This window comes from Sciurus vulgaris (genome assembly GCF_902686455.1).
Source record: "Sciurus vulgaris genome assembly, chromosome: 16".
In the NCBI taxonomy this organism is placed as follows: domain Eukaryota; kingdom Metazoa; phylum Chordata; class Mammalia; order Rodentia; family Sciuridae; genus Sciurus; species Sciurus vulgaris.
The window spans coordinates 46876626-46900096 of NC_136477.1; the positions used below are offsets into that span (position 1 = coordinate 46876626).

The window sequence follows — 23471 nt, forward strand, 5'->3', positions numbered from 1 at the left end:
TGGGTAACCACAAAGAGAATATTGACCAATTTGTGATTGCCCCAATGCTGATTGGGAATGTGGCACCTCAAATATACCAGGTAGAGAAAGGATGAGAAAAATCACAAGTGCTTCATGTGGCTCTGTCCCTTGTTAACTTGGACAGTGGAACAAACATTTCCATTTCCTTCTCAAGATTTCGAACTAACCTTTATTCAAAGAAACCTTTTGGATTACCATTTTATGATTATTGGTAAGCTGTCAGGATCTCCTATAAAGGTGACAACTGACATCGCTTCAGGTTCCCTTTCCTGTCCCTCCACTCTCAAATAAATATCTTTTAATCGTATACCTTAGGAAAGCACTTTTTTTTTAATCTTCTTGCTTTTCTAGCTAACAGAGAAGGTGAAAAATTAGAGAGTAATAAAGTGATAAATCTCATTGACTCCCAGAAAGTCTAATTTCCTCCCACTCATCAAAGCAAGTGGGAAGGACTTGGCAAGTCCCTGGATGGAGAAAATGTTTCTTGTTTAATTGTTATCAAACAAAGCTGCTTCCCCCAATGCAGGCAGGCAGTGTGTGTGTAAGGTGTCAGCTTCTGGAGGCTCCCAGCCCCAGGCTGTCGCTCTGTGTGGTCCTGCTGAGTGGCTCACAGGATCTGTCAGCTTTGAGTTACTGCACTGTTTGCACACGGAACCATAGCGTCTGTCCCTACCGATGACCACAGTCTCTGTGTGCATGCAACCAGGTACAGCCGTCAGTCTCCTGTCCCTCCATCCCATCTCTTCATTGCCCTACCTGCCTTCCAAGTAGGACTTCAGAGAAACCTTGCATACCAGAACCCGATCACCAGCGTGTCCCAGAATCCGGGGCGCTGTTATCTTACACGTGCAGGTTTGGTTTTCCTGCCAGTTTGGCATGGCACTTTGGGAGAAGCCAGGGCAGCAGCTTCTTAAGCTAGGACATTGGGGTTTTTATCTCTCCCTCTCAGGGTAGGCTGGTGGCACTGCTGGGCCTCATGGTGGGTTACCATTCATTAGACATCAGGCCTCCAAAGGTCATGCAAAGTCACCATGTGTCTGGCATGGAGGAAACGAAGGCTAGGCGTGCCAGCATCGAGCATGGTGAAAAACTGGCAACACTGAGTCTCTTCCGGTGGTACCTATGTTATTTATTTCTCTTAAATCCAATGAGGTTGTTACATGGCTAGTGTAAGCACAAAGGACCAGAGGCAGACCTGGACAGATTGAGAGAAACCTTTATTCCTTCACAGATTCGGGTGCCATTTGGGCCCATTTTCCAGATGGGAAAATGGCCATCAGTTACAGAGGGGATTTTGGTTTTATAGGGTACAACGATGTCATCATTGGGAGTTGCGTACATGCAGTTTTGACAGTCAGGGGCTAGTTGAACAGGTTAAAACTTTAATTTAGGAAGGTAGTTGTAAAATGGTTGAAACTCAGTATTGTCTGGGGAGATCCCAGGGATGAGTACTCAAATCATGCCCATTGGTATTTGCTGAGCTTCTGTTTAGCGGGAAGGTCGTGGCTTAGGGTCTAACATTCAGTATCTGCCCCTTTCCCCCAGGGCCCATTGTTCCTTGGCTAGTTTCCTCTCCCACCTCCCGAGCCACACTATCCCTCTGTTTTTATTGGGGAGCTGTCTTTTTGGAATATTGTTTTCCATAACCCTTCAGCTAGAACATTCTGCAAAACTGAGGCAGTGTGAAGGCCCCCCTTAAACCCTGATTCTTGCCATCAGGTCAGTAAGATTTCAGACATGTTGCTCAGAGTAACAAGAAATGAGTTTATTCGGAGGGATGAGAAAGGGGAAAAGGTGACACTCTCAAAGTGCCTCTCCTGCCCTCTAGCTTTAGTGGGGTACCTGGAGAAGTTTCCAGAGTCCTGCCTAGGTCCACCTCTTGACTTTTGACTGACAGCAGGGTGACATCAGACTTTCAAGTCCCCACTGACATGATACTCTAGGTCACTTTGGTCCAAGCTGACTGGTTCTAATTGGATTCTTAACCATAAATTCTTAGATTTTTATGGTTAGGAGGAATTATCCTTATCTCCTTGAGTTCCAGCATCTGGTCTGTAGAAGGGGTCACAAAAGTCTTCCCTTCAGGGCATCTTGTGTTCTCTTATTGACATTATTTCAGGTCTGCATTTCTCCTTCAGATAACAGGAAGAGGGCTGGGCATATAGCTCAATTGGCAGAGTGCTTGCCTTGCATGCATAAGGTCCTGGGTTCAATTTCCAGCACCACAAAAAAACAACACACACACACACACACACACACACACACACACACATGAGAGAGAGAGAGAGAGAGAGAGAGAGAGAGAGAGAGAGAGAGAGAGATAGCAGGAAGTTTTGCTGAGGAATGTGACATATTCTGTCCACTTAAGCCAGGCAGGGCTGTAGGCAAATTGCTTCTTGGAAAAGAAAGCATGTGGGGTTCAGCACTGGTTCCTTTTTATAGAATTACTCCCTTAGCCTCATGTTGCCCTCCACTTAGGTCTGTCTGTTCCCTATCAAGGTGACTTTCACTAAGAGTTTCCTCCTGAAAGTTTGCTTGGGTAGTCAGCTCTCCCTAGAATAAGATACAGGTTAGCTTCTGTCACATAGTAAAGCACCCCAAAGCTTAGTGAATTAAAATAGCAGTGGAGGCTGGGCGTGGTGGTGCAAGCCTATAATCCCAGCAACTTCAGAGGCCAAGAAAGGAGGATCACAAATTCAAGGCCAGCCCTAGCAATTTAGTGAGACCCTGTCTCAAAAAAGGGTGGGGATCCTCACTGGTAAAGCTCGCCTGGGTTCAATCCCCAGTACCAAAAAAAAAGGTTGGCTGGAATCTTGTTCATCATGTGGGTGAGGCTCCGCCAAGCTCAGTGGGACTCAAGTATATGCAGTCGCTGATGAATTGTCTGGCCGCTGGCTGGTCCAAGATGGCATCTCCCACATGTCCACCGATGGACTGGGCATGTGTCTGGCATCACCCTATGGGCTAGCCTGGGCTTGTCCTTATGGCAGGGGCAAGGTCCCTGAGAGCAGGCAGATGCAGCAAGGTCCCCTGAGACCTGGGCTCAGAATTTCCGTCATCTCATCTGCCAGATTCTGTTAGAGCAAGTTCCAAGACCAGCCTGGATTCAAGAGGTGGAGAAATGGTCTCTCCCTCTTTATGCAAGAAGCTGCAGAGTAACGTTGTAAAGTGGCCTTTTCAGGGAGGTTGTAATTGAGACCATTTTTGCAAACAATGTACTTCAAATAATAATAACAACTATTATCCAAACTATTATCCATTATCCTGTCGTGCTCCTAAAATGCTACAGTGGAGTTAGCTGCCCTGCTTGCCTGGTACAGAAAATCAAGCAAAGATATGAATTCACCAGCAGGGGTGGGCGAGGGGGTCTTAGAATTGAAGCTTTCTACAGGCTACATGTATTTTCATCTGCCCCCTTTTTTACATCTAAGAACTAAGCTTTTTTTTTTTTTTTTTTTTTTTTTTTTTAACTTATTCTCTTTGAACATTTTGAAAGCCAAAGTTGTGGAAAATGAGATGACTGCTCTCTTAGACTCTATTATGTTGGCCTAATTACATATCAGCAAAATGTTTTTCTGGGGCATTGTGTGTAAAACAAAGAGGAAAACAACATCTCCAGCCGGCCAGTATTGCCTGTCCCTCCCCCTGGCTGGCAGGCACAGGGGAGGCCTGGAGGAGGATGAGGGTGAGGCCGGCAGGCCCCGGGGCTGGCTTCAGGGGTGTGTGCTCTTATCCAGAGAAAATGCAGGGAACAGCCATCACTTCTGTCTCTCCCTCCCCCATGTGTGCATGAGCTTCCATCTGGTGGGGAGCCATGTGCCCATTCTCCTCATCTCCTGGCCCGGGCTCCCCTGGGACAGAAGAGCTCACACATCTTTGTGTCAGTGCCCAGCACAGAGCCAGGGTTACTGAATGTGGAGACTGATGAACGAATCATGGTACCAGGCATAGCCTCACTCTTCAGGATGCTGAGGGACAGACATGCTGAGTCTTCTGCAAGCCTGCCCCAGTGTTGTCCCATCCACTTTGCATCTGATCATAGGTGAAATGTTCCCTTTTGGCTTGGCATTCTCCTCCTTCCCCATCTGTGAGTCTCCATTTTGGACCTTCATCTGCCCATGTACCACTGTGGCTGGCGTCATCTTTGGTTCATCCTCCTCCCCAGGAAACCTGGTCCTCAGCCAACTTCATCCTGTGCCGGCGGACACCTCCAAGTTCTTATCTCCACACTAAGGATAGACTGACATTGGTGGTGGATTAGCTTCTTTTTGCTGCTATAACAAATTACCACAAATTCAATAGCTTGAAACAACATAGGTTCATTATCTGGACACCAGAAATTAGGAATGGGTATTAAGGGGATAAAGTCAAAGTGTTGCCGGGACCACATTCTTTCTGGAAACTTGAGGACCAGGGAGTCTGTTGCTCATCTTCTCTAGGTCCCAGAGACTACCCCTGTTCCTTGGCTTATGGCCACAGTTTCTAGCTGCAGAATCACAAGAAGGGCAGATTTTAAGAAATCAACAGATCTTTATTTCCTCCTCAAGGAGTACACCTGCTCTGTTTCCCCTCACATCTTTGGAATGGTTTCTTTGAAAAGTTCTTGGTCAGGATTCTTTGTTCCCTCTATCATAGATAGGCAGGACTCTTTTTTTTTTTTTTTTTTTTTTTTTTTTGCAGGGGGCGAGGGTTACCAGGGATTGAACCCAGGTATACTCGACCACTGAGCCACATCCCCAGCCCTATTTTGTATTTTATTTAGAGATGGGATCTCACTGAGTTGCTTAGTGCCTTGCTTTTGCTGAGGCTGGCTTTGAACTCGTGATCCTCCTGCCTCAGCCTCCCAAGCTGCTGGGATTATAGTTGTGTGCCACCTTGCCCCGCGAGATCCACCTTTTCTTATTCTTTGTCTCTCTCTAGCTTCCACATAGGAGAAAACATTCAACCCTTCACTTTCTGTGCCTGGTTTATTTCACTTAGAATGATGTTCTTCAGTTCAATCCATTTACCAGTAAATGACACAATTTCACTCAACCTTTATGGCTGAGTAGAACTCCATTGTGGATATATACCACATTTTCTTTATCCATTCATCTGTTGACCAACACCTAGGCTGGTTCCATAACTTGACTATTCTGAATTGGGGTGCAGGGATCACTGTAGTCTGACAGTTTAGCAAGAAATGAGATAGCTGGGTCATGTGCTAGTTCCACCCCTAGTCCTGAGAAATCTCCATATTGATTTCCAAAGTGTTTGTACTAATTTGTTTTTACCATGTAAGGGAACACATGCATAGGCTCTGGGGATTAGGGTATAGACATCTTTGGGGGCTGTTATGCTGTCTACCTACATGCTGTTTCATTTAGCTGCCTCCAAGACATCTTCACAGGTTCCTCAACTTCAGCATGTTTAGAGGAGCATCCATTCTTCTCATCACCCCACCCCTTGTCCTATATGCCCTGGCTCAACACATGAGCCACCATTAATTCCCAGTTCCTCCAGCCTCCATATGAAAACATGATGTAGTTAACAAGTCTAACACTGATGGGCATTTGGGTCTTTTTCAGCATCTTGCTATCACAGTTTTCCAGTGAATAACTTTGTAAATTTTTCATTTTTTTTATATGTAGGATAAATTCCCAGAAGTGAGATTGTTAGGTCTAAGGGTAAATGTATTTGTAATTTTGAGAGATACTGTCAAATTGTCCTCCACAAGGGTTGACTTAGTTTGCCCTCCTGTCAGCAATGTGAAAAAATTGTTGTTTCCCGACAGTCTTATCAACAAAGTATGTTGTCAAACTTGCAGGTTTTTTTTTTTTTTAGCTAATTTGATAGGCAAGAAAACAATCTCAGGGTAGTTTAATTTGCATTTCTCTTCTTATGAGATTCTGCTTTTTTCTTCACATGTTTAATGACCAGTTGATTTTCCTTTTCTTTGATCTAACTTCAAATCCTGTCCAACCGACAAACTTTAGATTATTGGACTTTTTCCTTATCAATTCCTAAAAGCTCTTTTTATCTGTAATATGAGCTACAAATATTTTTCCATTTCTTCATTTCTCTTTTGAATTTGTGTATGTTGTCTATTGTCATGCAGATGGATTTTTATGTCATCAAAATTATTTTTTGGTTTCTGGAGTCTTAAGTTATTAGGAAAGTGGCTTCTGGTGGGCCCTTTAAACATTAAAATAAGAAAATCGTGTTAAATGAGGATAATTTGACACAGGCATCTACTTCTATTATGAAAAATCCAAGTGAAATGATACTAAAGAAGTGCTAAGAATAGAAAATAGAGGTGATCCCCATATTCACAGATTCTGTGTTTGCATGTTCACCAGCCCACGGAAATTTCCTTGAAACTCCGAAATCAATCCACAAGGCATCTTCATGGTCATTTGCAGATGTGGGCAGAACAGATGATTTGAGCTACCCAATGTGCTGAGGAGGAACAAGGCCTTCCTCTGCCTCTTGTCTCAGTGTTCCTGCTGTGAGCAACCCTCCTTTTCTCAGTCTGCTTGCTGCCACACTTTTCACATTTTTGTGCTGTCTTTCGGTGATTTTGCTGTTAAATGGTTCCCCCAAGAACAGTGCTGAGGTGCTCTAGTGTTTGTAAGCACAGAATGCTGTCATGTATCTCACAGAGCAATATGGGTGTTACAGCAGTTGCATTCAGGCTTGAGTGATATGCTGCTGACTATGAGCTCAGTGTTAATGAATCAACAATATATACTTAATAAGGTGTCTTGAAGCCGAAACCAATAGAAAACAAGGTTATGCACTGATCAGGCAACAAAAATGTTTAACCTGAGGCTCATAAGAACCTAACCCTGTATTTCCTCTAGGGGAAGAAATTGAATAATCACTGATTCAGTATTCATAGAACCTAACTACCAAGATTATAGTGAGGATCAAGATACTCACAAGAAAGAAAAGATTAGGAGGAAGGAAAAGATGAGTGATTTCAAGAAAGTTTTAGAAGAAGGAAAGTGGAGAAATCTAACTGATCTAGCAAAGTGAAGGAAGCTGTCACCTGGGTGAGAAGAGGGCTAAATTTACCAGGGGAGAGCACCCCCAGTAGTGAACTGCGGAGCTGAAATCCCGGAAATTGGCTTAACCTAATTGGGTGCCATAAGGTCCCTCCTCCTCCATCTCCCTAAGGTCCCTCCTTCTCCATCTCCCTCATGTGCAACCTGGTAACTGTAGAGATAATGCAGGGATAAAAAGAAACCTCTTAAAATTAAACGATGTATCCACGAAACAAAAATAAGATGCTATAAAAAAAGAAAAGAACTTTTGGGTCTTAAAAATAGGGCAACAGAAAATATAAAGGCATAATAAAAAGATTGGAAGATAAAGTAAAGGAAATCTGAAATTTCTAAGAAGGTAAAATACAGAATAAAAAAATAGGGGAGACGGTAATAAAACTAATACATTAATACCACATGTAGACTAGTAGAAGGTCCAGAGAGAAGACAGAAATTGGAGGAGAGGAAAGTTAATTAAAAACAAATCTCCTTTTTAGAACTAAAGAACAAGAATACTCAGATTGCAAGATCATCACTTTGAGTCAAAAAGACCTGCAGTAAGGCACACTACTGTGAAATTCTAGAATACCATGAAAAGATTTAAATTTCCAGAGCATTATAACAGGTTATACTCAAGAATTGTTAGGAATGAAACACACCACACATATACGTGTGTATATAAGTATATGTGTGTGTATATATAGCAATGCCACCAGCTAGAAATTAATGGAGCAGTATTTTCAAAATCTTGATGGAAAATAGGTTTAAGCCCAACTTCCTTATTTTAAATGTCAGTTAAAGGTAAAGACAAAGGCATCTTGAGGAAGGAATGCAGGGATTCAAATGACTCCCAGGACACTATTTGCTAGGGAGCCACTAAAGGATGTGCTTCAGTAAAATGAGAAGGAGACCAAAAAAGACAATATACCATACACACTATCCATATACACCAGTGTATGGGGAACCTAGGCATGGAAAGCAGCCAGACCATTGGGGCAACGATTCAGAGAGCTCCCAGAAATGATGTCTCCAATAGAAAGATAGGGGACAATGCACTTAGGCATAAAACAGAGGTACTGCATTGTGTAGAACAAATTTATTGTAGGTTCACGTACTACCAGGGAGATGAAAAAAATTGAAGTAATAGTTAACTCCAGGAAAAATGAAGGGTTTTATTTTAAAAAGAAGGCATGGTCACAGTGTATTACTTGACCCAGCTCTGAGGCATATTTACAAAGTTGTAATAATATAAACGCTGATGTTTGATTTAATCAAGATTATAACCATTTTGGGACACTCAGATGTGAGAAATGTGTATGGGAGCATTAAACCTTTATTTTCCATAATAGAAAATCAGAAGATACCTAAAACTGGTAAGTATGATACCAGCAAATAAACATACCCTGACAGAGTTTGGGGCATTTGTATTTTGGTAGTAATTACAAAAGATATAGAAGTGCTTATGCAGGACTCTGACTTCACATGCCCTCCTGGTGAAAGGTAAAGGCTCACTCAGTCCTGTGGATTTGAGGAACAGAAGTAAACTGTCCCTAGTCACTGTTCAGGTATGGAAACTGTGCAGGACTTGGTTCCCAGCACCTTTCAATAGTGAAATTGAATTCCTCTCTTCATCTGCAATCATGTATTTGTTGTCATGTGTAAAGGGCAAAATATTTTCTTTCAGACTGTGTTTCTCCCAGATTGTTTCTACAAATCGAAACATGGGAAAAAAGCAGGAGCAAATCGTATTCAGGGTCTGAACTTTCTCACTGGACCAATATGTGAGTTCCTCATTCTTTGCTGGCACAGAGGATCTTTAAAAATTATTGAAAGACAAATGCATTTCTTAGTGAACTCTATGATCTGTTGCCACATTTTTGCAGGGTTAAGGGAAGGTTGTGTTGGATGTCTGTTTTCTTAGCTGATTTGCAACCACTGGAGAAATTACAGGGAACAAAGGGGGAAAAGAGCCATAAATACAAATTAATTCCTTTTATACAAGTTGAAAAACCACAGGACATGCTCCACTTTTTTTTTTTTTTTTTTTTTAACACTCCAGGTGTGATGGGAGATTACGTATCCACCACAAGAGAGTGGAGAGTTAATTAAAATTTTTGCTCTGACTCACAGAAAGAAATGTCTTTTCGTTTGATAAGCAGGCTGGCTTTAGAGTGCCGGTTACTGCTTTCTTCTCTCCTCACTAGAGTGTCACAAAAAAGCAGATCAAAGTGAGCCTTCCATCCAGATCCGTTTCCTACCACCTTTCTTGGCTAATGGACTTAAAAGTGTCTTCTGCGTGGGGCTGGTCTCGTGTTTTAGAAGTGCTGTCTTCTTCCTGCATTGATAATATGCAAACTGCCTTTGATAGATGCTTACGGAAAGCCACACTGAACGTTAATTAAATGGAGACGGCCCAAATAGTCGGAGTGGGAGAGCCTGGCAGAGCATCACACCTCATCCTACCATTTGGATTTCACTCATCAACTCGCCACGTGATTGATGACCAGGAATTAACACTTGGGATTGAACCCTCCCAAGGACCAGTAATGTTTGGTTGTGTTTTCCCTTTTCCTTTTGGTCTTTTTATGATTCCACACCCTCTGGCTGACATCTCCCACCCTGTTTGGGTGAAATCCTGCTGTTTTTCTCTTTAAGGTAGTGACAAAATGAAATAAAATGGAAGCAAAATAGAAGCCACCCCGGTGGGTCAGGCTGCTGCAGGGGTCCTTCATTGTCTTGCAGCTCTGGGCTCACGCAGAGAAAACCCGGCCAGGGTACAGCCACCAATAAAAGGACTCCATTCTGCCACTCAGGGCTTTGTGAGGCGCCAAAGCTTGTCCTGGTTGCTATGGCTACTGTCTGATTGTGGCGGGTTTGTCACAGTGCTTGATAAAGTGGGAAGGTTATTCTTGATAGGCCCAAGTAATCATAACCTCGCAGAGCTGTAGAATGTGGATTTACAAATTTCTCCCCTTTCTCTCTTGAGACCGGGAGTGCAGGCGTGGGGGCAGGGGATCTCTGGCCACGATAGCCACGGGGCTCTTCCTCCAGCCTGGCAGGAGGGATACTGGCTGAGGGTGCTGGGCTGGAAGGGAGGGTGCCTGTGTACCCAGGGGGCCTGCAGAAAGGAGCCCGCTGGCTAAGTGCTGGGCCATCTCCTGTGACTGGGGCTTGGGGAGGGGCCCAGTGGCATCCCCTGCTGCACCCTCCCGTAAAGGGATCACATGGTTCTCTCCTCTCTTCCCGACTCCCCTCCCAGCTCCACTCTCTGCCCCAGCAGCATTTCTCAGAGATAGCTGATCCTTTAAAAGTCCATCTATTTTTTCTTCCTTACATGGAGAATAATGGGAATGCTTAGATTGGGAGTGACAGCTGATAGATTCTGGCTGGAGAATTAGACTTTTTTTTCCCCCACTGCTCAAAGGAACCTAAGAGATTATCGAGGCAGGAGCTTCATGCTTAGCTGTAAAGGAACTACTGAGAGGAGCTTTTTAAAATACTGTTTCCGGGGCCCACTCCTGGAGTTTCTGATTGAGTGGGTCTGGAGAATCTATTTCTCCTAAGTTCCAGGTAAGGCCCATGCTGCCTGCTTCAGGATCAGGCATCGAAAGCCACTGCCTAGGCCCATACTTACTGTACACATTTGAGAAAACTGAGTCTCCCAAAGAATACGTTAGTTGCAAGGGGCTCGGTTGAGTTGGTGTAGGCACGGTGGGACTGGTGCCCAGTTAGAGAAACTTTAAACGCCATCTGAAGAGGCCGGCAGATTGTTCTCTCATCTCCTTCTGGCTCCCAAGTGCAGGGCAGCCAGATGAGCTGATTTTGTTCCCCCATGGCCACTAGCAGGCAGCCTCACCAGGGCCACTCCCCTCGCCAGCACAGAGCTCCAGGCTACAGCACACGGAAGCCTCCAAGCGAAGCCCACTCTGCCCGGAGCTTGGGGCCCAGCCTCGTCTTATAATTTGTGCATGTTCCTGAAAGCCTGCTTTGACCGTGGCCTGGATCTTCCCTTTTGCTGACGTTTTGAAGTCTATGGGCCTGGCAGCAGACCATTCTGTACTTTGGTGACTGTTCTGTTTGCACTGTGACCTCCTGGGGCAGGGCTGTGCTGTCTTTCACCTGTGCCACCACTGCATCTCTGAAACACTAGACAATGAGTTGTGGGGACCTGTGGGACACAGGGAATCTGGAAGCATATTCAACAGTTTCTGAGGCCAATGACAAGAAGCAAGAGACAGAAGTCCCGGGTGTCTTCTCAGGTTTGCTGAGGAGCCTAGCTGGTATGCTGGCCTGACCTTGGGGCCGTCTCCCTGTGTGAGCAGGGCTGCATTTTAAAATTGAAATATCAGTGTTAGTCCCCTGGTTCCTAATTTGAAATAAAGCACGGGCAGCATTCACCACTCTCTGGATGGCAGGGTGGGTAGCACAGGTAAAGCTGTTTCTGCGTGTGCACAGGTGTGCGTGCCATGCCATGACTGGATGCAAACGACTCCATCATTTGTCAAATGCAATTTAATGCCCCTCGACACTCTGAAATCATCCGGAGCAGTGTGTGTTATCATAGGAGCTGGATGTGTCTTTGAGGCAAGGTGATTGTGTTTCTTCAGTGCAACTCACAGAAGGCTATTTGTCCAGACAAGAATAAAACAAAATTAATGGACTAATCTTTTGGGCTCTAGTTCCTTGCCAACTACACAGACTGTGTCAGAGAAATCCCATGTTGGCAGTTTGGCTCCAAAATCTAACTCTTGGGCACACATCAGACCTCCTCTTGGCTTTGTTGGGCTGGGAGATGGAACAGTGTCCTGTGTGGCTTGGAGGTGGCTCAAGGCAGCAGCGATGCTAATGGTGGCCTTTCTCCCCCAGGGTGTGGAGATTCAGACTGATTACGTGCCCCTGCTGAACTCACTGGCAGCCTACGGCTGGCAGCTCACCTGTGTGCTACCAACTCCCGTCGTCAAGACTACCAGGTAACAGTGACCGGGTTTTGTTACTATCGAACAGTTACTCTGTGCTAGGCACTGTTCCTAACAAGCACTCCACGTGGATGACTGAATCCTGCGACTAGCCCACAAGGCTGGTGCCTAAGCCCTCCAGCTGGGAGGCGCAGAGCCAGAATCTGGCCTTCTCCACCATCACACAGAGCTCCTCTTCCCCCTTTCTGCACTGTGAATCTGTCCTGCCCCAGGGGACTAAGATTAGCCATCTGGGCCAAATGTTTGCAAGGTAGAGATTTTACAAAGTAACCAGAAGGGTGGAGGCAAGAGAAAATGATGCTGTCCTTTACACTATTTGTCATCTTTAGCTCTGTGGGGCCTGCCTTCCCATATCACAGGGACGAGCCACCCTTGCCAGTTCTGTTCATGTGGGTCAGAGCTGATTAGCAGGTGCCATGGTGCTGCCCACCTGGCATTGCGTGTCTGCAGGAGCCACACTGTGGCTGAGCTCACGTTGGCCATACCTCTGCCAGCTGTCCTGTCACAGCTGGAGAACCGAGCTCATCACGCAGGTCCTTCTCTATACCCCCATCCCTGCCATAATTACCAAAGACAGACCTGGGAGAGGACCTGCCTCTGAGACTCACTGAAGCAGCCAGTGTGTCCCCATTAGACCAAGATGCCGGCTGCTCCTTCACGTCAAGGGAAAGGAGTTTCCAGCTAGGGAGCCTGTTTTTCAGGGATACCCAGAATGCTTTTGCAGGTCATCTGAGATAGCCCCCAGCCTGGGGGGTGGGTGAGTGGAGTGGAGCCACCTCTTCACCTCTCACCTTCTGGTGGTGCCTTTCCTGTGGTGGCCTCTCCCACCATGACAGGTGGGCAGAGGACCTGGACACCACAGGCTCAGGCATGCGATGCAGACGTGCAGCCAGATGATGTTCACTGTTGTGAAGTTAGGGACTGTAGCACCGGGCTGGGTTTGGGGTTCCTCCAGGTGTAGCATGACTCAGTCTCAGCTCGCTGTGTTGCAGGGAAGGGAGCGTTTCCACCAAGCAGATTGTCTTTCTCCAGAGACCGTGTCTACCTCAGAAAATCAAGAAGAAGGAGTCAAAGGTAAGGAACCCCAGCAGGGCTTCATCTTCCAGTGCATTTTCCACAGCAGCCGGGTGGGGAGCCTGCTCCAAATTCCAAGGGCTATCGGAGCCCAGGGAACACCTGAGGTCCTTGGCAAACCGAGTCAAACCTGAGGCTGCTAAAATGGGGCTGTCGAGGGAGCCAGAGGGCTACTCTGCCAGCCTCCTGCAGGCCGGGCTGGGAGGGAGGACACAGGCTCTTCTAGACACCCCCCAGATGCCAGATTGTCTCATAAGGCCAAAATCAGGGGCACAGCATCAGCTGCAGTCTGACCGTGGACAACTTGAGCTCATAGCTGGCTTCCCTGTATTGTAATCCCAAGACAAGCTGGTTGGCGCTCTGGCTTGCCCATTTGATCCCTCGGGACATAAATGTTTGCTGGTCTTGGCAGAAAGACCCTGTTAGAGTCCCTTCTTGACAGGCTCTGACCTGTCAAGGATGGATGGTCACAGTAACAGCCGGTGAGGCAGATGGAGGCTAGCCATAGAATGTGGCAGCAAGTCCTGGGCCAGGTGATGGTCAGGGATTCCCAGGGTGTTTTCCCCCTTGCTAGACTGCTCATGAATGGTCCTGGGTACGTTGTACCAAGAGGCTGTTTCCTTAAGTTGAGTTCAAGTCCTCCCATTCGACTCTGAGGCTTCACACTCCCATGCTTTGCAGCCTTTACCTGAGTGTTCAATATCCACCAGCAGCTCATGTGTGGAAGGCTTGGTTCCAGCTGATGGAGCTATTGGAAGGTGGTGGAAACTGTAGGAGGTGGAGCCTAGTGGGAGGAAGTTAGGCCATCAGAGCATGCCCTTGACGGGGCTACAGGGACCTGGCCCCTTTCTCTCTCTGCTTCCTGGACACCAAAATGTGAGCAGCTCCTCTACCTGATGACATGCTGCCTTACCACAGGCTCAAAAGCAATGGTGCCAACCGACCACATACTGAACCCGCCTTTGAAACCATGAGCCAAAATAAATCATTCCCTCCTTTTAAGTTGGTTTTTCTCAGGTATTTTGTGAAAGTTGTCTAACACTGTGGGCTTGTCACTGGTTGCTCAGGAAGAGTCCAGGAACTTGAACGAATCCACCAAAGCTCGTTAGATGTCCCCTGGAGCCACTTCACTCCACTCTGGTGGCTAAGGCCACACTCTGGGCAGAACCTGCCCGAACTGCTCACCTCTTCACGGATGCGCCATCCCCGCGTTCCACACTCTTGGTTGGTTCCTTGTGTTTTCTGGACACAGAGGCCCAGGCAGGAACATCCAGCCAGAGAACAGATTGGAGTAGCCCTTCACTAGCCAACAAATCCAGGGGGTGCCCACTCACAGAAGGAATGCCAAGGCAGTGGGGACCTGAAGCCAGATGGGCTGGAGTGCAGAGGAAGGGCTCTCTCCAGGCTCCGGGATGGTAATGTGACAGGTGACAGCAGTAGTGGACCAGCAGGCAGCCGCTGATCCACTATTAACCACCAGGAGCAGTCAGCTTCAGGCTGGAAGATGAATGGCCACGGCCCGCTGTCAGTGCTGCTCTGCCACAGGCTCACGGGACGGCATTATTCACAGAAAGTGACATTCAACAAGCAGCACACATGAGGTCTCCTGCCAGACGTTGGAAGGAATCCGGCTTTGGCCCTTAAGGAGACAGTGCTGTCTTTCCTTGCCAGGTGTCTGCTGTGGTGCAATCTGACTTTGGTAGGAAGGCCCTGGCGGGGCAGAGACAAGTCAGTGGCCATAAGTCAGGCTGGGTGTGGTGACACACACCTGTAATCCCGCTGACTCAGGAGGCAGAGGCAGGAGAATTGAAAGTTAGAGGCCAGCCTTGGTAACTTAGTGAGACCCTGTCTCAAAATTAAAAAATAAATAAAGAAATAAAAAGGGCTGAGGATGTAGCTCAGTGTGGTAGAGCTACAGAGAGTTCAATCGCCAAGAAGGTAGGATGGACTTTTTTGGGGGGGAAAACTGAAGAAGATGGGAGTCTTCCCCCAAGACCCCCAATGTAGTAAGAACTTCCAGCCCTAATCAGTGCTATAAATGTAGGTAAACTGCTTTCTCTTTTGATGTGCCTGTGTATTTGCTGTGTCATTTCAAGATTGGAGGTGGCTAGTGTCAAACACTTGTGCTCTTGTGAAACCCTCCAAGTCACCTCACTGGTAGAGTCCCAGAGAGAGGGGATATGCCACCAAACATCTTGAATGCCTCCTCTGCCCTCAGCATATCTCTTTGTCCCCATCATTTCATGCCTCAGCCCCCTTGGTCCGTATCCCCTGGTGATGCCATATAGTCCTCATAATGGCACCCACATCTCTGACACTGTGGGCCACATTGTTTTCTCTTGGTTCTGTCCCACCATGTTCTGATACTCAAGTTCCTTGGGATTCTCTCCCCTCCTCTAACAAGAGTCTTCCCGGAAAATCGTCCATCCCCAGGGCTTTGCTCAGGACCTCAGCGTCGATGGCTCTTACACCTGTACTTTCAGTCTTTGCTTTGCACAGGACTTTCCATCCCTCCTGTCCCTTGCTCCACCCAAGAGCATGCACAGGACTTTGCCCTTCCATACCTGGCCCACCTGGCTCCATCTAGAGGAACAGCACCCGTCCCCCAGGGGTCCTCCCTGACTTACCCTCTCCTTCCCTCTATATTTAGCCTACACTTAAGATCTATCAGCTTTAGGCCCTAGAAACTCTTGAATCCCTCCATGTCTCTTTCCCATCATTTGCCTCAACGAGTAACAGGCCTGTACTCTATTCAGCCAAAGTGATCTTTTAAAAAGTGAAATGAATCTCATCACCCCACTCCTTAGGATACTTCTAAAACTTGGTATTATTCTTTTTGACCCATTTTTTATTTGTTCTTTTTAGATATACATGACAGTGTGTTTTGACACATTACACATACATGGAGTGTGACTTTTCTGATTAGGATTCCATTCCTGTGGTTGTACAGGATGTGGAGTGTCACTGGTTGTGTATTCACATATGAACACAGGAGAGTCAGGTCTGATTCATTCTACTCTTTCCTATTCCCGTTCCCCACCCTTCCCTTCATTTGCCTTTATCTAAACCCATGAACTGTTCTCCCCACTCCCCATTGTGTGCCAGCATCACATGTCAGAGAGAATATTCAGCCTTTGGTTTTTTGGGATTGGCTTATTTCACTTAGCTTAAGTCTCCAGTTCCATCCAATTACCTGCAATTGCCATAATTTCATTATTCTTTCTGGCTGAGTAGTAGTCCATTGTGCATATGTACCATATTTTTTTTATCCATTCATCCAAAAAACTTGGTGTTATTTTTAAAGATGGAAATCGATACTGTGGCCCACAAGGTCCAGTGTGATCTGGCCCCCTCTTACTTCAGCCAGCCCCCTACTCTGCATTCCAGCGTCCATATTCCTCTGCTCCCCTTGGCCACAGGGCCTTGCTTTGGCCGTTCCCTCGCCTAGGATATACTTTCCCATTTCCTCTCCCCTCGGGCACCCTTTTCCTTGGACACTTCTCTCCTTCGAGGCCAAGCCAGGCTTCTTCACAGCACAATGGGGAAGAACCTCCCTACAGAGCTCTTCGGTGGGTGTCTCATGATTTGTGCTCATTGATGTACCCTCTCCTGGGAGTCAGACGTTCATTCCAGGACAGCAAGGACTTTTCCCTCTGTAACTGTTCACCCAGTCCCTGGATTTTGGTTGGAGCTCAACACATATCTGTTGAATTGATGAATAAGTAATCACAATTCTGAGCCCAGAACAATGCTACAATCTAGCATTGAAACTTTGAAAGAAACCACAAGATGGGCACATCAACAACGTGGCACATCCAGTCCGCTTTTAATGAGCAACGTGGATGAAATTCTCCAAGACTTTTCAGCATTTGAAAGAAACCTCTGTGTATGTGTGATTTTTTTTTTTTTTTCCAAAGCAACTGCTAAACTCCTTCAAAGGGAATAGGTGATTTCTATTAGGCAGAAGTCTTCCTTGCAGCTAAACTGCTTGAAGTGGACACATGGTAGATGACTTATTAAATCATGCAATTTAAATGCATTAGCCCCCGCTGAACTCCCGACACACACTACTGCAAGGCGAAGGGTTTTCTTCCTCTTAGTTCTGAGTTGGGTGGCCAGCTGGATTGGGTGGCATACCCAGGTGCTGCACATGCTCTGGTTCTGGAAGGCTGTTGGTAGCTGAGCTCAGACTTTGCCTGGTTCTTCTCAGAAAGCAGAACACACTGTCTGAGGTGGGCCAAAGAAGAGTGCGTGCCTCTGGCTTCTCCTTTGCTTTCTGAGGTGTTTCCTTTTTGAGCCTTGGGTCTTGAAGTTTTTGTTGCTTTTTCAAGACTGTGACTGTCCTCTGCTTACAGGACAAAGAGCTAGGCCTTCATGGTGAAGGAGATGGGCAGAAGGTGGAAGGGAGGGAAACGGAGGAAGCTGTTCCCTGATGGCAGAGGGAGGCTGGGGAGATATTTTTTTCCTTAGATACTAGAAAAAAAACCTGCCCAGGTGTTTTTTCTTAGTTAAGTGGTTTTCAAAATGTGGTCCATAGACCAGCAGTATCAGCATCACCCTGGAGTTTGTCAGATTAGAGTCTGCCTTCCCTTCCCAGGCACACTGGGGCAGACCCTATGGGAGGGTGGGTAGCTGTTTTAAGGATCCCTCCAGTGATCCTGGTATCTGCTGAGGGCAAAGGGCCAGGAATCTTAGTGACTAATTTGGCCCCTTTTTCAGAATAAACTGTGGACCTCCATTCCAATTTTATCATGCTTGGTTTTTTAAAAATGTGCTTATTGCTGGGCACAGTGGCACACACCTGTAATCCCAGTGGCTCAGAAGGCTGAGGCAGGAGGATTGCGAGTTCAAAGCCAGCCTCAGCAACTTAGTGAGGCTGTAAGCAACTCAGTGAGACCCTGTCTCTAAATAAAATACAAAATGGAGCTGGGGATGTAGCTCAGTGGTTAAGCGCCCTGAGTCTAATTGCCAGTTTAAAAAACAAAAACAAAAACAAAAAGTGCCTGTCAAGGAGACTTCAGTGTAGATATTTGTTTGTAATAAGCAGAAATGAAGTATTTTTAATGGCAGTTGAGTCTGGACTCTGATTAGCTCATTACTCAGCCTAATGAGCCAAGCACCTGACCTAGCAGATACATCTTGTCCTTGTAAAGCCTTAAGGCTGAGACAGGCTTTGGGCTAAGTATTCCAAGGGTGTGGCCTCTCCTGTCAATTCCTCTCCTCACTTCCTTTTGAAGCAAGAGACTCAAGCCTGTAGCCAAGAAAGAAAGGCTAGAAGGGTGGAGCTGGGAAAATCAGAGTTTGAATTCCAGCAGCACTATTTTCCAGCTGTGTGATTTGGAGCAAGTTGCTTACTTCTGAATCTCTGTGATCATCTTTAAAATAGCACTATTCATGCTGAATGAGGGTCTTGCTTTGGGATTCAGGGAAATGAGAACCCCTGATCCAGAGTGACACAGTGGCTGTTGCATGTGTTCCTGTTCCTTCCTCAGCAGGTATTCTAAGGCAGTCTGTTTTCGTGACTCTTATCTAAGTTCAGCTTCCAGATTATGCAGCTCCTGAGTTTGGGCCACTGCCTCTTCCTGAGAGCCTCCCCCTGCAAAGGGGAGGCAGAGGAAAGGGAAGGCCAGGGTCAGAGCTTCCTGGGAATCTGTCTGTAGCATCCATGACAGCTGTTGTGGGACGGGCAGCCAGGGAGTCATGAGGTCACCCACAAATCCATCTGGGGGCACAGAAAAGAGTGTAGTCCTAGAAGGCATCTGGCTTGGTAGATTCTTCTGTCATGACGTTGAAGGATAGAAAATGGCAAAATAGTTCCCACGAAGCTCAGCACGGATAGTTCCGAATCTTTTTCTGCCCAACAATCCAGGAAGAGTCATGGAGAAAGTGACCAGTGTGCTTGCCATGGGCCTTCCCACAGCCTGTGCACTTCTCTCGGACTGTATGAGATCAACAAAATGTGAACAGGAAACGATGTGGCCAGGCATCCAGAGGGGACGTGGGAGTTCTGTGTATTTGGCCAGAGCAGCCCCTGAGAGGATATCTGGGCTCATGTTAGAAACTGACAAGTCTCAAGGACGGAAGTTCTGGCCGGTGGTAGAACTGCTCTCAGCAGTACACCGCACAACTGCAGAGGGTGCTGTTCACATCATTGATGGTGTGGACGGGCCCTGGCACAGAGACAACTATTTCAGAGATAGGAACTGTTTTAGACATGAAGAGGGTCGGAGGGTAACCACTTGCCCAAAGACTGACAGCTAACAGATACCTGAATGCATCTGAACTCGGGGCTTAGCTGCCACACTACAGCACTTTGACATTTTAGCATGAAGGGCCTCTTAGCCAAAACAATCACACCAAATTATGGTAGAAACAAAATTTCCTCTGACTTCCCCAATAGCTGACCTCCTTCTCTGAGGATTATTTATATATAGGCAGGCTTAACTGGCCTCTCTCTAAAAATATGTAAAATGTGAAGAGGTTCTGACTTCTTGGGAATATCCACTTTTTAAAAGGGCTCTTCTGTTTGGGCCGGAATCAAAGTGCAATGGCAGCTGCATATCACAAGGCAGCTGTTAGGAACTGTGGTAACTCGGTGCCCAAGAACTCTGGAGGGTGGGTGTGGCAGGCAGCAGCAGCCACACTCGGGTCTGAAATCGGGGTCCTCTGGTGCGCTGTGTCACCTCCAGATGCCTGCTGGGCAGTCTTGGCTGATGTGAGCACATCTACAAGCTGAGTGGGGTCTAAGATGCCTTAGCCTGTGGAGTGGTCCTACCATGGGAAACAGGTAGCTTGTGTGGAAGAAGTTCCAATTGTCCCCAAAGGAAAGTCTGTAGCCACAGTGTAAATGTCCCAAGAAATGAGCAACCAAAGGTGAAACCCACCCAACACTGTAAAGTGAACTTGTTTGGGGATTTTGGGGGGTGGGGTGGGGAGGACAGGATACATGTCAGATCCTGACCTTAACATGTATTTCACTCCTTTTTCTCTATGTCAATGAAATATTCAAAATTTACCAGTTTTGTCCAAAGGTATAAAATCCAGCGAATCCCACGATACACTAAATCTCAAAACCCTGTGAGTGTTTAGGCAAATGTTTTATTTAAGGAAATAGATCTCTGCCATGGGAAACTCTGCAAAGATGGGCTGGTTTTTAAAAATTTACATATCACGTTTGGTTTTTCATAGCAAAGCACTCAAAAGTGAGTGCTTGGAAAAAGTTTCCCACTGAAGGCGCAATTGCATTCCTGGGCCCCCTTCTCCAGCCATGTGAGACACTGTAGGAACTAAAGGCTCCCTTTTTCTTGCACAGTGTCTTAAGATTTAAGTACATATTTGGTGTAACCAGTGTGGTACAGCTGAAGCGGAAGGAAGTGACCATGGTGGGACCTTAAAACCAAAATCCCTGTGTATCCTGTAGGTCACTGAGATGAGAAAACAGGCTGAGCAATCTGGCCAGGGAGTGGCGTGACTGGGCCTTCTTTTCTGGGCAGTCTTTCTCTAGAGCTTTGATGAGACCAGGGTTCTTGCTCAGGTCTATTATTGGTACTGTGACCTTGGGACTCTGAACCTCTGTTGAGTCCTTGTCACATGGGGAAATGCTTGGTTGTGAGTTGGGCTTCCTGGGAAGCAGCCTGCTAGATAAGAGTTTGGTGGAGGAAGTTTTTGGAGGGCATGCCCTTAGGATGCCCCACCTGGACTAGCTGTTGGTTGTAGGTCACCATGGTGCCGGGGAAGGACCTTTTGTAAGATGGTCTGAGGGCTGGCAGCAGTCCCTACAACTGAGGAAGGGATCTGTCAGTCCTGCAGAAGGCTCTGGGTGACACGGAACAGCATCTGCCCCATGTCCTGTGCTGGGGGGAGAATGCAGGCCCAGTGCTTAGTAACCCATAGTAAGGTCAGAATGGAAATGAGCAGCTGCAAAAATGGCCCCAGTAACTGCCATTCCTGGTGCTCCAAATGACAGGGTTTCAGGATCCCTTTCTCCACTTTGGTAAGGGGTGCATCACCGTCAGGCACCCCATTGCCCCCTCAGCATGGAGCAGACTGAGGGTGGGCAGGACAGGGGTGGGCTGACTGGGGGTTGGTGCTGACGCAGGAATCCTGGCAATTTTGTCAGGCTCGTGTGATGTGAGCATGAAGCTGGGGTCACAGGCTGTGTATTTATCCCCATTCTCTGATCTTTAGTTTCAGTGGCGATTTTCCCGAGAAGACATGCACACCAGGCAAATGAGAAAATCCAAAGGTAAACTCAGTGCCAGAGACAAACGACTAGCAGAAGAAAATGAGAAGAATTTAGAAGACCAGTTCCCCAAAGATGGAGATGTGGGAAACTGTGTGCTGGGTAGGCAACAAGAGGATGGGGCCTCCGAGGAGATGAAGGTCCCTGTGCAAGACGTCAGGGAAGAAGAGATGGCCCCTGCCGGCCTTCTGGGTGGGGGGCCTGTGGAGTGTGGGGCTGTGCAGAATGGTCCTGCCAGCTTCAGTAGGGCTCCGGTGGCCCCCGGGCACTCCCATCCTGGAGAGGATGCTGGGAATGGGGGTGCGGAGGAAGTTGTTGGAGAGCCTGCTCCAGCAGAAGAAAACTGAGGCTCGGGCACTCTGCGCTGAAGCTAGATGAGCTGGCAAACCCGAGGCACCTTGCCAGCAGCTGGTTTGCCCAGTGTTGTGTGTTACCCTTTGGCTTGGCTTGACCTCTCCTTGTGAGCTCACCTGGGCCCTCCCAGGGCCGGTCTCTGACAGTGTTGGTTTCTGCACATCTGATAGGAAGGTGGTGTAATGACCCTGTGTTAGGATTCTAGGTCAGGTGACTTCCTTTAGACCTCAGGGTTGGCGGCCCAGCCCTGACTCCACCACTCCTCCTGAGGGAGGGTCTGGACCATCCAGTGCCTATACCACCCCACAGGACCACCAGGGCGCATTTGGGTCATATCCATGGATATCCCTGGCTCCAAATCAAGACTGTTGCTCCCCTCCCACCCTGCCAGGGCAGTGTCTACCCCCTGCTGCTTTGTGCAGCAGTTGCCTGGTGACTTTTAACCACCTCCTAGAGTCCTGTGGGCTCTCTTCTCCAGCTAGACCCTGCTGCTTTGGCAAAAAAAGTGACAACAGTGGGGAGGGGAGGTGCCCAGCCTCCTGGCTTTCTCAAAACAGTGATAGACACTGGGAATTGGGAAATGAAAAGGTGATTCTTTGTGCACCTACTCTTGCAGAATGTTTAAAAGTGTTCTGTGTTAGTATTAATGCCAAAAAAAGAATTGAAAGGTTTTGTATTCAGCACATCCTATGAATACATGTTACTTCTGTCACTTCGGGGCATCCAGGCTGGTTGGGTGCCCTCGTTATGTGCTATTTTAATCAGTGTATCATTGGCCAAGTTGTTACCCATGTATGCTGTGTCTCATGTGTTTATATTGTTCAGAAAGTATTGTTAAGGCTTTAAGTAGACGCATCTGGCAAACCTTGGAGAGAGAATGCCAATTGTCTTGATTGAAACAACAGCCTGTTTCTTCTCTTTCTTGTTTAGTTACTTAAAGCAATAAATCATCTGAGTTTAGTGCCTTGTGAGTATTTATCGTGTGACAAAAGTCCTGGCCTAATGTCCAAAGGATTCCCTTATTCATGTTTTACAAGTTTCTGACTCCTGGCAGCTTGATGATTTGTGGGAAGAGAACAAAGCTCCCATGGAACACTGCAGAGCAGCTGGGCATGCTGTGCTTTCTCATCGTCCGTAGAAAGATGGAAAATGACATTTAGATGCCACCAGGTGAGTAAAGGGTGTGGGGGGTGGAGACAAATACCTTCCTAAATAAACCAAAAACCCCACTTCAGTTTCTAAGCATGCTCCCACACTTTGAAGTAAATTAGTTAATGAAGCAAGTCTTTTCCATTTGCAAGTTTATTAAAACAAAACCCATCTGTAACATGTTTATAAAGCAAAATTGAGAACCTGTATACAGCTGTATTATTCAGTGGTTCCCTCTTGACAAACCCCCACTCAACTCTCAGAGCTTAAAGGTTGAAGACTCAAATTTAAAGACACCTAGTTTTAGATTTTTTTTTTTCTTAAAAAGATACCTAGTTTTTAAAATGACATTTTCCACAGTTGCCCTGTTAATTTCTATTCAGCACTTTAATACAAATCTCTCTTGGCACAAATTTTAGTTCTAAGAGGCTGGATGAAAACCACTCTAGAAACTTTATACAATCCCAGGCTGGAGGACCTTATCTCACTCAGCTTTGGGTGCATTTCTCAATTATTAAGTGACATTTATGTTGACTGTATTTGCTTGGGCAGGAATTAAAGGTGATTGTAGCTAATTTGAATTCCTTAGAGTTTGCCCTAGTGTCAGGCTAACAAATAATTCCAGAAGGT

The 23471-nt window shown here is 46.7% G+C and overlaps 1 protein-coding gene across 1 annotated transcript in view; it reads left to right on the forward strand.

Moving 5' to 3' along the window:
• The window catches only part of RFTN1 (raftlin, lipid raft linker 1), a 200501-nt gene extending 177849 nt beyond the window's left edge, over window positions 1-22652 (forward strand). Inside the window, exons 8-10 of the mRNA XM_079116481.1 lie at window positions 11913-12016; window positions 13015-13096; window positions 21284-22652. Coding sequence (XP_078972607.1) covers window positions 11913-12016; window positions 13015-13096; window positions 21284-21685 — 588 coding nt within the window. The 3' untranslated portion in view covers window positions 21686-22652. The remainder of the gene's footprint in view (window positions 1-11912; window positions 12017-13014; window positions 13097-21283) is intronic.
• The last annotated feature ends 819 nt before the right edge of the window (window positions 22653-23471 follow it).